We start from the raw sequence: 15,527 nt of genomic DNA, 5'->3' as shown, positions 1-15,527 counted from the left end.
ACTGAGCTTCTTTAAACACTCTGCATCGATTCACACGTCACGTCAGCTGAGTGTTTGATCCTGTGGAGAACAGATCATGTTCTGTACTGTATGCGCCGTGTTTGAGGCCTAAAGGTTTTCACGTTGACTTACTCCTTGAAGGTCACACTGAGGCCAAAGTATCAAACCAAAGTAAAACTTGCATGTACGGGGAAATGTAATTTGGTAAAGAAATATAGCGGTCGACGGGTGCTAAACCAGATATTTGCATACACTATATAAAGCAACATAATAAATCAGACTAAGGCTCATAGGTGTGTTACAAATTCTAAAGTAATTTTGCATATTTTTCCACAGTATATGGTTGAACGGTCTTTTAATTCCTGTGATGTCATTGGATTTTCTGTATCCTTCCATAAACCTTTTACAATAGTAGCTCGTTCTCTTCTGCAGGAACTCGAGTAAGAAAGGCTGACTTCTTCACACACACACACCTTTTCAGCTCTGCTCACACATTTTCCATGTGACTCAGGCTTTGTAATGACTATTAAAATATTAACTCCATTGTTTTTAAACCACTTTGTAGTTGAGTTGGTTATGTCCTCAGGTTTATCTTGAAACCCATTAACTTCCTGTTACATATTTTGAGATGTTGCTTCAATATCCTTTATTCATTTCCCATGATTCAACTTATTTAGTTAAAGGCTCCCACAACAAACCAGCCCACAGCATGATACTGCCACATTTGTATTTCACAGATTGGATGGTGTTCTCAAGTTTACAAGGATCTCCTGTTTTCCTTCAGATTTAACATAATATTCACAATGTTTTCTTCTGACATATTACCAGATTTATTTTTGTTTGTTTCGCCCTGGTTTCTCACAAGGAAGCAGCATATTCTAATCTGTACAATTGTGCCTCCATTTAAATTAAACACTATAAATCTTAGAAAGTCATGACATCAACTTCTTAGCTTTCCCAAACTATTTAATTGTGTATCATTGTCATTATCAGTGAACTCCTTGATGTAAAAAAAAAAAACTGGTATGACAATAGAATCAAAAGGGTTTCTCTCGTTATGTGGCGATTGTGTATAAAGGACTAATTTTGGTGATCCTAATTGATTAAAAAAATATGTTTTCATATTTTCCTTTGTGCATGTGTGGATGCTCTCTGACTTCCTTCTACAATCCAAAAACATGTCTGTCTTTAGACAAGCAGCCATTGACATTGCATAAATCTTTTCCTCTGGCTACGAAAGAAAACAAAATTAATACCAAGAAATTTCAAAAGTAACAAAACAGTTATTGTATTATAGTTTAATATGTAAAAAAGAATAAACTGATAATCCAGAAACTATCTAGAACTCTCCAGCAGAGTAGAATAATGTTCCCTTTGACTTAATTTTTTGGTAAATTAACGTCACACAAAGAAAACAAATACAAAGTATTATTTTATAAACCCATAATTTGCCAAAAAATCTTACATCTTACATTTTCACCTGAATGGTTTTAGCCCTGGGTGTTTGTATTTTTTTATTATTATTCTGTCATTAAAAATAACCATTGCTTAAACAATTCTTGCCAAATTAACTACCACAATTTACTGCAGATCGTTGACATTTTTAAATGCAGAATGAATAGTATTATTTGCTTGTTTGAGCTCTGTTGTTTCTTTTGATTATAGCCATGGCATTATAGCCATGGCATTCTGCACAACTAGGTGCTCTTTGCATCGGATCATGCTCACGTAGCGTACCAGCTTCCTGAGGGACGGGAAAAAAGTCCTGCAACTTTCCTCTGCTGTGTAACATGAATTTTTTGTCACCGTGATTTCTTAACAACCTCACACGCTTCGATGGTACCTCTCAGGTGGCTTCAGCATTCATTTTTCAGATGTCCCAGCCGCAGACATATAAAATCTACACCAGAGAGGTTTTTTTTTTTTTATTGCATTTTTCAAAGTTTTCCCTCCTATGTAGCCATAGGTGTTCTGAATGATTTATATTTTCTATCCAGCATGTCTCCGGTGTCTGAGGAAAGGGACCAAACCTGAAGTCTTTGTTGGGTGCAGCAATGCTTCATAAAGGTCAGATGATGAACTAACATGGTTTTGTGATTAATTATGAATACTTAAGCGTTCTGCATGTTGTGTTTGTTTAAGCGAAAAGGGCATTCCTGCTGTGCTCAGATTTTATGACTCTAAAATTCAGAACCTACACACTCAGGGAATTCATGTGTTTACCTTTTTCAGAGAGGGTTTTCTGTTTTTGACATTTTACTTTTAGCACACATTATTTATTGGTCATTTATTGAGCTATCTCATGTTTTAATGTCTTACAAAATAGTTTTTTTTTTAATGCAAACATATCTTCCTGTTTTGCTAGAACATTTAGAAAGCTGGTAGTTACAAATTACAGCTGATATGTTTTAATGGTTGCAAGGCTGTGGTTAGCAATCCTATCTAAAGCATCTTCAGGTAAAAAAAAAAATCTTTTTATACATGAAAGATGAATGTTTCAAAGAGAAATCAAATAATAACCAAGACCTGTACACCAAGTCTAGAAGTACTGCTTTCTTCTCTTACAAATGATTTTTTTAAAAAGCTTAATATTTGGTTTCTGTCAGTTTTCTCAAGTTTGCAGAAATGTTTTTGCTGAACTATTATTTATGTATTGGTCTCTCAACAAATTATTAACTCGTAAAAATCTACTCTGTTTCTTTAGAAAAATCTATTATTTAGTGGAGCAAATGACCTCAAGTCAAAGATACTGACCTGCCAGTGCAGGCGTTTTATTCAGATCAACACTTTTTAAACAATTTTAGTTAGAGATTTTCACATTTGTGAGCCCTAAAAGGCACAGACAATCAAGATCTTCTTAAAATATGAAATCCCAAGTACAACACAAAGTGTTCATGTTTTATTAACTGTGTGTTTTGCTTTCCAGTGACATCAATTGAATAATAAGAAAAGCTATCTTGGAAGTTTCTAACTTATCCAACTTACTGAATATTGCAAGAATTTTGAAGAAAGGGTGACCCATATTGTTCTTGTTGCTGAGAATGAACAGAAAGCCATTTTTAGGCAAAGAAAAAGTAAATATTTAAAACATTGCCTTTCATTTAATTCTGCACATATGATTTTCAACATTCAGCTCTGCCATGACTTAGAAATCTCCTTTATACAAAAATCAGACCAATTTGTTTTGCTAAAATGTTCTATACTTAATTTATTGCATGTCAAAATGATTGTGACAATGCAACTTTTTATTTGAACAGTTTTGCTCACATGGGAGAGAGAACAATTAGTCATTTGACCTTCTAACGCCAAGGAGTTATCTTTGTAAGGAGCAGATTGCATCAAGTCATAAAAGAGAAGATGACAAGAGACGGATCTATTATAACCTTCCAAGTGACACAGACATTAATAATATGATATAATATAAATCAAGTCTCCATTCTGCTGATCCATCATGATCCCAAGATCAAGCATTCATCAGTACTTAATGTTATTTCTGTCCATTTTAAACTCGCTCTATCTCCCATGCAGATGGAGGAAACTCAGAGGAAACCAACTTCGCAGCAAATTCTCTGTATTTTATCTTTCATAAATTGATATACTGACATGAACTCTGAAGCGGTTGTGCTTCAGGAGGATCTGTTTACAACCTCTGTGTCTTGACACAACTACTGGTACTTGACAGGTGAGAAAAGTGTTGGATTCAATGAAGCTGTGCAGAGAATTCAGTCTGTTGTAAATAGGATTAAGACGGAGATGGAAGAAGAAACGGATGTACAGACAGAAGAAATATTTCAGAAAATAAATACATCTAACATATTATATGCAGTACAAACTCTTGAATGTTTTCCTTGACTTTTCCCTGAAGAATCTGCACATGTGGAACATCTAAAGGCAGTTTGTGAGGTTTCCAATGAATCTTTAAAGCTAAAATACTTTTTCTCTGCCTCTCTCCGGTGATGGCTTCTGAGCACTCGCGTCCAAATGAAGAGCAATTACTTGATTGTCTCCTGGGGACCGAGCACATCCAATACGTCTCAGGTAATTTTCCATTTTTCACGGGGAAATGCAAATGTTTGCTTTATTCAGCTCTGCATGTGTAATAGCAGCAGCGCCTGTCTCTCTCTGTTAGGAGCAGCCATAAGAGAAACGAACAAAGATGCTCTTCTGTCCCAAGACATACTAATTTTAGAGCTCTGTCAACAAAACATCTCTACATCAAAGGCCTGGTGAATATTTATGAGAGACGTACCTTGGACTGTTATTATCATCACACCTTGTTTCAGTCTGCAAATGTTGCTGCAGCTCCAAAAATCAAAGATCTGCTCAATTACATCTTTAATATGTCTTTTTTTTTTCTCAATAGCGGCTATGACCCTGGTGTTGTCATGCTAAAATACACAAAACATTGAAGATCTTATTTTACTGATGTGTGATTTATTAATTTATTGCTTTCCAATAAATATATGTATGATGTTTGCTACTTAACTAAAGCAGGACCAAAAATTGAGAAACGTTGAATAAATGTGTATTTTTTTAAAACGTTGCATTGTTATTTGGTTTAAATGTTCCTAAACTGATGTTTAGTTAATTTGTCTTCATTCAAGTATGATTTATAACATAAGTTATGAGAACTTCGTATGAAGTTTTATCAATCAGCATTGCTTTCATCTGCTAGGAAAATGTTTTTTAATGTGTAAAAATAACATATAATATATAAAGCTCAATAATGTTTGGTTTCTGAAATGTAATATTTTTGCATATCGATGCCTCAGCCTACAATTTGTTAAATTTCATTCACATGTTCAAGAGATATACTGACATCTAGTGGCCCAAGGTGAGACTGCTCTAAGTTGAATACATCAAATTATAAAAATTAAATAAGGTTTCGGCATTGGTCTGTTTGTGTAACCAATTTAAGTTTATTTTTTTAGTTAAAGAAAATATTAAAAAGATACCATGCAGATGTAGTGCCTTGTAGATACCACAGATTTTCTTTTTTCATTCAAATAGCGTTGTTAAAAATAAATGAAAATATAAACCACACCTAACTAAATCTAAAATGTATTCAGATTGTTGCAGACTGTTGCTGTTTCTCTTCATCGATGTCCCAGTTAAAAAATAGATACGTCAGTGTTATTTAAGCGTTCAAGCTGAAAGAAGTGGCAGGTTCCAGTAAAGAGGATGTGTGGTTTCTGTCTCTCTGAGGTTTCCTGATAAAAATCCCAACATGATAACTCTGAACCATTTTGAGAAGTTGCAGGCTGAGTGTAGCACTGAAAGTCATGCGAGCTTATCAGCCTACACACGCATGCACACACACAGACAGACAGCAGGGCAGAAAGAATATTGGTAAATTCATCCAGAGACGGACACAGTTCAAAGGTCAGGCTGCAGCGCAATAAGTTTTCTCATCATCATTAGTCATACTAAGAAGAAATATAAATTTTTAACACAGTCTATCCATATTTTCAAACTACTCCAATCATACAGATTTTAAAATTGAACTACATACATTTTTTATTTAATTTTAAGTATTGTCTTGATTTTAACCAATTTGTAATGTCATTGATTTTTTTTTTCCTCATTTGTTTATATCCAGAGTTGACATATAACCCATAATTCCACTGCATCTCCCTCATTATTTGCCTGTATATATAATTTTGTCTTGCCAAGTTGATCCCAAAACAGTCAAATTCATCAAAGCAGCTGAGCTGATCCTGAGTAAGCATGGGGCAACAGTGGGGAGGAACCACCCTCTGGTAGCATGAAGTAACCTCCAGCAGAACCAAGTTTAGTTTGAGCGCTTATCTTCCACAATCAACCACTAAGAGAATAGATCAGGCATTTGATTAGCAAATAACTACATCCAGGAAAGAGAAACGGCTAGATGCAAAGTATCAGTACTTTGGGAGGAAAAACCTAAAACAAAGACCAGACGGTCAGCATTGGGCAACATTTAAGTGGGTGTAAGAATTTAACATTCCCCATTTATAAGATAGCACAGCCATGAAGCAATAAATGTTTTTACTTATTTGAATATAGCATCCACTGACAGGGATTGTTGGATTGCTCATAAACTCATGCATGAAACTTTAAATTTAAAACTTACACTCATGTTACACTCATTCAGTGAAGGTTCAGTGAAGGTTCAAACATAATCTGTGCTGTGAGAGTAAGTCAAAACCAAATTAAATATTGATCAAATTTCTTCTCGTCAATCCTCTTTTCCTAGAAATACAAGCAGTGACCCTTGAATGACTGTCAGTCTGAACTTTACCGGACTTAACATGCAGTGAGGTATCGCTGCTCTAAAACAAACACACTTACATAAGTGTGTTTGTGGAGCTATAAACTCCACAATTCACGATTCCTCACTAAAAGACAAATGGTCAGGTTATAAACTTGTGGAAATAAATTATACATTGTAAAATCCAAAATGGTTTTTTTTTGTAAATGTTGTTGTCTAAATGTGAAAAGGGTGAAAATAATGTTTTGTAATATCAATGAAATCTAATTTACTAGACAAAAATGTTCAAAGTATTAATTTATTCCAGGGTGAGGGACACAGGAGTCTATAAACAAAAACTTTACACTTAAAAAGTTAAGTTCTCGCAAAAAGAATTCAAGTACTCATCAATTTTTATCCTTAGCTTCCATAAGGATAAAAAAGCGCACAAGTAAGCAAGAGTACAAATCTATTGTTCCTGTTTAAGCACTGGTTCATGTTAACACTGCAGTAAAGCCAGGCACAAAAGGAAGTTAGAAAAGTAGCTGTTGTGAATGTCAATGAACTAAGTTACACTTTAAAAGTTGGGTACTGTATTAATTTTCAACTTGTGTAAAACAAGAAGGCAGATAAATGATTATGTGACATTAGTTTTCACTATTTCTGAAAATGTTGCATCATCTATAGCCAGCATGACAAAATGAATCACATGCTGGCAGAGTCTGGATCACCAGCCAGTTGTGTCCAATCAGGACACTGAAGAGTAAACAAGGAAATTAGGAAAAAGGAATCCAAAAGCTAAAAACTAACACAAAAAAACACAACTAAATTACTGTGCATGGAAAATCAATAATGAAAATAATTCGCAACCCAAAATAATTCACCTACGAAAACCAAAAGTAAGAACGTCCACCAATCGTGGCACAGAGATGGTTTTTTTCTTTTCTTATAAAATCTTCATCCCAAAACATTTATCTTCCCATGTGTTTGGAAATGGTTTTCACAGGATCCATTTAAAGTATTATATCACTCTGAATGTGTCGCATCATCCACGTAAGGAAAAAAATTGTTTATACACATTTTTGTTCTGAATCATTAACGAAAAACTTAAGCCACTGTTCTCTTAGAAGTAGACCAGTACACGTGCCATGGTATGACTGTCTTATCTGTTCTCCACAAAGCATGACAGAAAGACAATGACAAAGTTCAAAGCCAAACTCACTTTCAGTGGGTCAAAGTTCAGACTGGACTTATATCACAGTGAAAAACCCGACACATGACAAGGCAAAAAAAAAAAAAAAACAGAGTCGGAATTACGGATAGCTAATAATAAGTCTATAAATGTGAAACATTTACAGCTATGTCCAAACAAACAACTGTGAGCTGGGAAAAAAATTATCACCCCACCTGCACTGCAGATAACTGTGGGACCTTAAATTACCTTCTTCACTCACCGCTGCATCCAAACGTTCTTAGTTTTTCCAAACTCAGACACAATGAAGTATTCATGAACTGCAGCTTGAACTCTTCCACATTTTGTCAGATTACAAACACAAATATGTTCTGAAAATGTATGTGACCAACACAAAATTAATAGATTTTTTTACAAATATAAATCTTAAAAGTGTGGAGTGCTTCTGCCCCTTCTAATCTGCTACCCATGAGGGAGATTCAATGTAACTTGTTGCATTTGAAAGTTGCTTTTATGTAATTTAACCACAATATATGCTCTACAAAGTCCTTTGAGGTTTGTTTTGAAACAAACCATTTCATAAAGAAAAACATGTTATGCATGTAAGGAATGAAGTTGTTCAAAGATGTTCAAAGCAAAATATCAAAATCTTTGAACATCTCATGGCATGCTGTTCAGCCCATCATCTGAATATGGAAAGACTATAATTTACAGTATCTGGTCTTTGTGAAGGTCAAAGCCCTTATTGAAAGAAAAGCATAAAATGTCCCATTTAAAGTTTGCCTAAAAACAGACTGAAAGTTCCCTAAAAATGTAACAGTTGATCTGATGTACATTCAAAATGTTATTTTTGGTAGGAAACAAGCAACCTGGTGGTAGGAGCATCATGCTGCGGGCCAGCTTTAATTTAGCAGAGGCAAAAGAGCTAATCAGATCTGATGACTGGAGCTAAAGAAGAGGGTTCTAGAGATTACTGACTGCAGAAGGTGGAATACAAAACTAATGGAAGGAACTTAGATTTTTTAATTTAATCAACTTCAAAGTTATGTCACTTTATGTTGCTCTATCATACAAGATCCGAGTGAAATACATTGAACTTTGTGACTGTAATATGACAAAATGTCCCTGTGTGTGTGAATAAAATCTCATGTACTATTTGGAAAATGCTATTATTATTATTATTATTATTATTATTATTATTATTATTATTATTATTGTTGTTGTTGTTGTTTGTTTAACTCTAGGTTAGTCCATATCTATAGATTGAACAAGTCAGTGAAAAACTTTAGTTCAATATACTGTATAAATATACATAATAACAACTGATGTTGATTTGTTTCTTATTTTACAAGTAAGAAATCCAAAGAGAAAAGCTCTTTGAACTTTCCAGCAAATTCTGCAGCTTTAACCTCACACGGCTCGGTGCAGCTGTCCTGGCTTTGAGCCCGAACGAGATGAGGCAACATTGCGTAATTCGCACATGCCACGAGACATTTCCTATGGTGTCAGCACAACCCTGATGAGGTGAGCCAAAACCAGTGAGGCAGACCGTCGCTGGGAAGCATCACATAGACCGACCGTTGTACAAAATGACAAGTAAGTGCATCACCCAGCCTCCGTCCTGCCTTAGGCTGACAGCTATCACAGGTGCTTTTTTGATGGTGGGAAGTCTGAGCCTCTCACACTGTGGTGAGTCGTGTCCTTGTTTGATTATTCATGTGAACACCCTCCCCCACCACTACATTGGACGCATCCTAATGGTCAGGTGCCTACATGTAGACCACCTCCTAGCCGCGCCACTTTGACCTTTTTATTTAAAGAGCGAGTACAGAAGCTGAAATCTGCACTTTGTCTGGGAGGGGCTACAAGTTGCCAAAAAAAAAAAAAAAAAAGAAAGAAAAAAGAGTCTAAGCATTACCTGCCATACTGAATGGACATTGGAGATTAATTCCTGCTGCGCTAATCAACCAGAGACCACCATGGAAAAAGGTATGAGGAGAACAGACAAGTCTTGCTTTCTTCGGGAGGATTTCAGAAAGTCTTCTGGAAATGATGAAACCAAAGTTTGGATCCAGCTGAAGTTTGTTGCCTTGTGTGGTTTTGTTGTAATTGTTCACTCAGCTGGTGGAAGTAATCCTACTGGGAGCACTGGACTGTCAAAACATCCCTGAAGCTTTTTCAGGAGTTAACATGCAGTTATCCCAGTTCTACAGATAATATTGTTCTTTTTTAATTAATAGTAATGAATCAAGTTTGATATATATATATATATATATATATATATATATATATATATATTAAACAAATGATGATCAAAAGAGACTAAATTATGTGATTTGTGATACATTTTAATTTGATGTTACTAACAGTCTGTAAATCTTATAAATTCAGCTAAAATCATCCAGTTTTTCTCCTTTTTCACATATACAATTTTTTTCTTTTTTAGAAAATGTTTTTAGAAACCATGAACAAATAGAAGAAAATCAAAAATGAATTGTGTCTGCATAAGCAGAACATCACCGTACTGTTTTAAGATTGTCTAATCTGTTCAATTAAAGGTTAATCTGTGTGCTGGACAGGGAGTTAGTGTGGATTTATGTTTAAAAGACATTTTATAAGAACCGCCTGTTTAAAATATAATCATTAAACTGAACACACACACACACACACACACACACACACACACACACACACAAGAACTGGTTGAAAGGTGAATTATGATTGACAAGATACACAGAAGCATTACGTTTTACCTCCCCGTGTCTAAAGTCAGCGACTCAGGAAAGAGTTCAATAGTTCAAATTACACAACAACTTAATATTGATGTGGCAATAAATTCCTTTTCATCTGACCAAAGTTTGTCCTTTTATTTGTCTAACGTTTTCCAATCCTCAGTTTCAACTCACGCAGTCTGTTTGCTCAACAGTTCGTTGCAACATGACAGAGTTTTGGAAGGAGCACTCCAAAGCTGCCACCGTGGAGGAGATGATGCTGGATTCCCGAGCCAAAGAGCTGACCGAGCATGAGCTGCCCGAGATCTTGTCCATGCTGCCTTCCCTGGAGGGACGCAGAGTGCTGGAGCTAGGAGCTGGGATTGGGTGAGCAAGAAGCTCAGTTACTCTCCGTAAACGTTTTAAGCCCTTAGCTAAAGCAATATTGTAAATAGTAAGAGGAAGAAAATTAAATGCTACCTTGTTTTCTTTAGATTTTTTTTGAGGAAACATTGAATAAACGCTGCTCTGATGACCTGCAGGTCTACATGGTTAATATTTATCTATCAACCTTGAAATGTATTTAGTCCTAGACATTTCATTTTAATCCAGAGCAGTTATTTAAGAACAATCAGGACATAATCCATTGTCCTGCGTTGGTCAGATTGCTTGAGTTTTTTTGGTGATCTGTCAATATCTTTTAGATTTGATGAGACAGATTTGGTAGTAGAAACTACATTGTTTTGAAATTTTAGATACTGGTCAATGATGATAGTTAGGTTTCCTGCATAACCAGACAGAAATATAGTTGTGTTTCATCTGCATAGTTAGGAGAAGAAATGTTGTGTTACCCTATATTCTGAGTTAGGCAGAGGATATTAATTTTGAACAAAAGTGACCCGACAACACAACCCTGAGGAACCCCAGATGTGATCTTTGTTTATTCCGTTATAATTGCCAAATTAAGCAAGTACATTCTGATGCAGTTTAGCAAAATCCTAGATAATCCCATATACTGGTACGGTGTACCAGGTGATATGTTATGATCAGCTGTGTTAATTGCAGAAGTAAGATCCAGTAATACCAGCGTACAAATAAAACACAAAGCGATTTAATCCGAAAAACAGGTTTGTCTCTATTAAAAGATTCCAGAGCTTTTTTATTACAAGTAAAATAACTCTTAGCTGCAGCAATATTATAAATGCTTCATTCTTACAGTTAAAGTTGTTTGAATCAAACTTCATTTTTGTGTCATAGAAAACTGTCATGTTCCTCTGCAGCCGCTTCACCAGCCACCTGCTGACCAAGGCAGCCCATGTGACCGCGGTGGACTTCATGCAAAGCTTTGTGGACAAGAACAGGCAGAACAATGGTCACCATAGCAACGTCAGCTTTGTCCAAGCTGACGTCACAAAGCTGGACATCCCCCAGCACAGGTAGGGGTGAAGAGTACAGACTTGCTGAAAGTTAAGCAGAATAGATGAAATAAATCACGACTGATCTGTGAATCAGTTGTGAAAGAAACAAGAGGCACCGAAAATGATCTCCTGACTTCTGCTGTTACACAATCAGATGAAGCTTATACCTGCAGTTCTTGGTGAAATGCAAACTGTGACTCAGCTTCACTAAACTGAGTTTATATTTAATCAAACATTTCATGCATCAGATGTTAAAGCGCCTCCTGCAGGTCAGACCTACTTTCCATGACCGATGCTCGCTAATCTCTCCTGTATAGAATATGTTTCCTGTCAAGCTGCACATTTTGGAGTTACTAATATAACTACTTCCTCAGTATCGACTTTATCTTCTCCAATTGGCTGCTGATGTATCTGAGTGACGAAGAGCTGAAGTCCTTCATGAAGAAAATGCTGAACTGGCTGCAGCCTGGTGGCTTTCTCTTCTTCAGAGAGTCCTGCAACCACCGCTCAGGTACTGAGTCAACAGAAAACTTTTATGAATCTTTTACAATTGTAAAATGTTGCATTTTAGGCAGATAGCTTAAACAACTTATTTATATTAAATTAAGCTGATGAACCTTTAAATTAAGAAATATTGCCTTGGGAATTAAATTTGCTTTCCCTAAACCATATAATAAACCATACAATAATTTGGCCTTTAGGTTTAAAGAATAAAGATTTTCTTTTTTTTTTTTTTTTTGATTATTCAACAGAAATAATTACATTTTTTATTCTTTAAAGGTGACTGCAAGAGAGATTTCAACCCCACCTGCTACCGCAGTGAGGCACAGTACACTCACCTGGCCACCTCAGTGCAGGTGGAGACACTGGAGGGAGGCCAAAACTTTGGTTTCGATATTGTCTTTAAAAAGAGTGTTCAGACTTATGTTGAGGTATTGCTAAGTCTTTATCTCCAGATAATTTCTGTGATACTTCACGTTTAAAAAAATGGTAAAAAGTTTAGATAAAAAAACATGTCTTCCTTTCATCATATTTTCTTGCTTTCATCCTTCTGCTGTCTCAGATGAAAAACAATCCGAACCAGATGTGTTGGCTTCTGCAGAAGCTTCCTCGCTCCTCCAATTCCCAGAGTGGTTTTGGCACATTCCAGCAGTTCCTGGACAACCAGCAGTACACCAGACGAGGCATCCTGCGCTACGAAAAGATGTTTGGGGCTGGTTATGTCAGCACAGGTGGACCCAGCACAACCAAGGTAAAAAAAAAATTAAAGATGTTTCAGAAAGAAGGCAAAATGCTAAAAGAAAGCGAAATGCATATTAAAATGTTTAATAGTGGGCTGAGGATTTGATATTTTAGCAAATTAAAGATTTGCTAAAATAATTTTCGCAACAGGAGTTTGTGGACCTGCTGAACCTGAAGCGAGGACAGAAGGTTCTGGATGTAGGCTGTGGAATTGGAGGAGGAGATTTCTACATGGCAAAGGTAAGACCAACAAAACCAGGAGAAACATCAGCCCACCGTATCATCAAAATGATTATAAGAACTAAAAGGAAGGCAAATGTTATGCTGTTCTGCAGATGTTTGGGGTGGAAGTGCTTGGCTTGGATTTGTCCGACAACATGGTCGACATTGCCATTGAAAGGGCAAGAGCGGAGAAGCTGCCATCAGTATGGTTCTCGTTTATTTACTTTTACTTTTCATATTACAAATCAGAGAGTTGCCTCTGCAGCTCCTTTGTTATAAGCGTGCACCAATGTACAACCATGAAACAAAATATCTCTAAGCTGTTGGCGTTTCCTTAGGTGCAGTTTGAGGTTGCAGACGCTACTAAGAGGATGTTTCCAGAAGGTTCATTTGACGTGATCTACAGCAGAGACACAATTTTGCACATAGATGACAAACTGGCTCTCTTCAAACGCTTCCATGTGAGAATTTTAATCATTTTCTTATCTTATATTTACGTTGATTTGTTTGTGAGAGAAACATAAGAAAAATGTTAAGAGTTGATGTCACGATTATTCTGTTATTCCTTTTGCCATATGATCAGTAACTTTTCTGCTTCTTTGCACTCAGTCCTGGTTAAAGCCAGGAGGTCAGCTGCTGATCAGCGACTACTGCTGCGGGGAGAAGCCGTGGACTCCAGTATTTGAGGCCTACGTCAAACAGAGAGGTTACATCCTCTACACACCGTCAGAGTATGGCAAGGTAAACAAGCAGGTTTATATATTAGCAATTCCCACTGCTTTGTAGTTTGGTTCAATATTAGAAGAGTTAGCTTTCATGACATGCTAGCACATTTTAAAACTAGTCGTTCTGCGATGGAAATATCAGTTGCTGATTAGTTCCCGCTGCATTAATAAAATTAAAAATAAGATGACGCATCTCACATGAAATTAATCTATTAATCATCAGCAAAGAAGAGCAATAAAGACAAAGTTCAAGACACATCATCTCTATCAACCCTTGAGACTCCTGCCAAGGTTGCAACGCTGTAACATAATGTTAACACTCATGTTAGCATTTTAAACAGTAATGATTAAAATTTTGATGTGTTTTTACTCTCAAAGAAATCTAAAAAAATAAATCCTCAAATTTTGTTGAGTGCCAGTTCTTAACCAATGTCTTCAGTTTATTTTGTTTAGATTTGATCAAGATAAGAAGATGTACTGATTGAAGGATGAGCTTCATTGTTTTAACAGTGATGGCATTAATGTCTAAAGGGTAATGAATAAATACATTATGCCGTTTTTGCTACGAAGGAATAGAATAGAATAGAATAGAATAGAATAGAATAGAAACTTTACTGTTATTCAAAATCCTGCAGCAGTCAGCACGTCATGTTGACTCACCACCAAACTGTAGGGAAAAAGTCATCTACCACCACTACTACTACTTATTACAGAAATATGAAAATGTAAAATAGTCAAACTATTTTCATCCCAACAAAATATAAACTTTACATGTATTTGATTGAAAAAAATGCAGGGTGGGACACAGTCCGTGTACCGGTGCATATGATTTCTCTAAATAATAATAATAATAATTTTTAAAAAATTGAGTGTCTAATTTTTTTATGCTCACTGTAATTAAAAACAGAGACCAATCAGTTTGTTGAGATTGACTCTACAGGGTCAGTGTTACCATATCTGTGTGTGTTCATAATCTGCAGGAAAGTTTAGGCATCAAAATAAGATCCATGTGAATACTAGTTGTGTTGAAAAATGTACATTTACATGATTTACCAATAGTTGTCATAGAAATGAACAGATATTTGGCATAATTTAGATTTTTTTTACATTCTTTACATCAACAATGTAACAAACAGATTTTTCTTTCATAGGAAAAATCTGTTTGTTATATTGTTTATTACATCAAAAATAAGAAAAGCAATAAACTTAAACACAAACAGGACACATGTGATGATTACACTGTCTGCCTGCTTTGTCTGGATAGAATATTTTACATCCACAGTTTCTCATACAGCCTCACTACACAGATGTGGATAAAAGCTGGTGCATACGTGGCTTTCACTACTACAAGCATTTCAGGGTTGTTTTTGTTTTTTTCCTTCTTTCAGTTTGTATCACCTCCAAACTCATGTTTCAGCTGAAATATTAAATCTGTGCTACTCCTATATGCTGTTGGAGTTTCTGAAACGGGATATATGGGCAGTTACCCAGAGTGCCACAAAAATAGGGAATGCACTAGCATCGTATTTAAAAAAAATACGCATTTATGTGTCATATGAGCAGGCACTCCCACTTGCTGCTGGGAATGGAGGGGTCAGGTTCTGTTGTGGCACCATTTACCCTGTGTCTTACCTTTATCTACGTCCAACCTAGAAAAGTGAATAAACTGTGTTTTCACCAGTGGTGGAGAAAGTACTCAAAAAATGTACTTAAGTAAAAGTACAAATACACAGTGAAAAATGTACTTAAGTAAAAGTCAAAGTACCACATTAACATTTTACTTAAGTAAAA

General features: G+C 35.8%; 1 protein-coding gene across 2 annotated transcripts in view; it reads left to right on the top strand.

Moving 5' to 3' along the window:
• Positions 1 to 8,989: 8,989 nt before the first annotated feature.
• Positions 8,990 to 15,527, top strand: part of pmt (phosphoethanolamine methyltransferase) — a 9,662-nt gene continuing 3,124 nt past the window's right edge. Inside the window, exons 1-10 of one of the 2 annotated variants that reach the window (XM_008420379.1) lie at positions 8,990 to 9,014; positions 10,345 to 10,516; positions 11,410 to 11,565; positions 11,922 to 12,058; positions 12,328 to 12,479; positions 12,611 to 12,799; positions 12,940 to 13,029; positions 13,125 to 13,214; positions 13,350 to 13,472; positions 13,621 to 13,752. In XM_008420379.1, coding sequence (XP_008418601.1) covers positions 9,008 to 9,014; positions 10,345 to 10,516; positions 11,410 to 11,565; positions 11,922 to 12,058; positions 12,328 to 12,479; positions 12,611 to 12,799; positions 12,940 to 13,029; positions 13,125 to 13,214; positions 13,350 to 13,472; positions 13,621 to 13,752 — 1,248 coding nt within the window. In that variant the 5' untranslated portion in view covers positions 8,990 to 9,007. Of the gene's footprint in view, positions 9,015 to 9,310; positions 9,408 to 10,344; positions 10,517 to 11,409; positions 11,566 to 11,921; positions 12,059 to 12,327; positions 12,480 to 12,610; positions 12,800 to 12,939; positions 13,030 to 13,124; positions 13,215 to 13,349; positions 13,473 to 13,620; positions 13,753 to 15,527 lie in introns of those variants that run through there. The other variant, XM_008420378.1, reaches the window with a different exon arrangement.

This window comes from Poecilia reticulata, linkage group LG10, assembly GCF_000633615.1.
Source record: "Poecilia reticulata strain Guanapo linkage group LG10, Guppy_female_1.0+MT, whole genome shotgun sequence".
Lineage (NCBI taxonomy): Eukaryota > Metazoa > Chordata > Actinopteri > Cyprinodontiformes > Poeciliidae > Poecilia > Poecilia reticulata.
The sequence above is the reverse complement of the archived record's forward strand: the minus strand, read 5'-3'. Positions and strand labels throughout refer to the sequence as shown.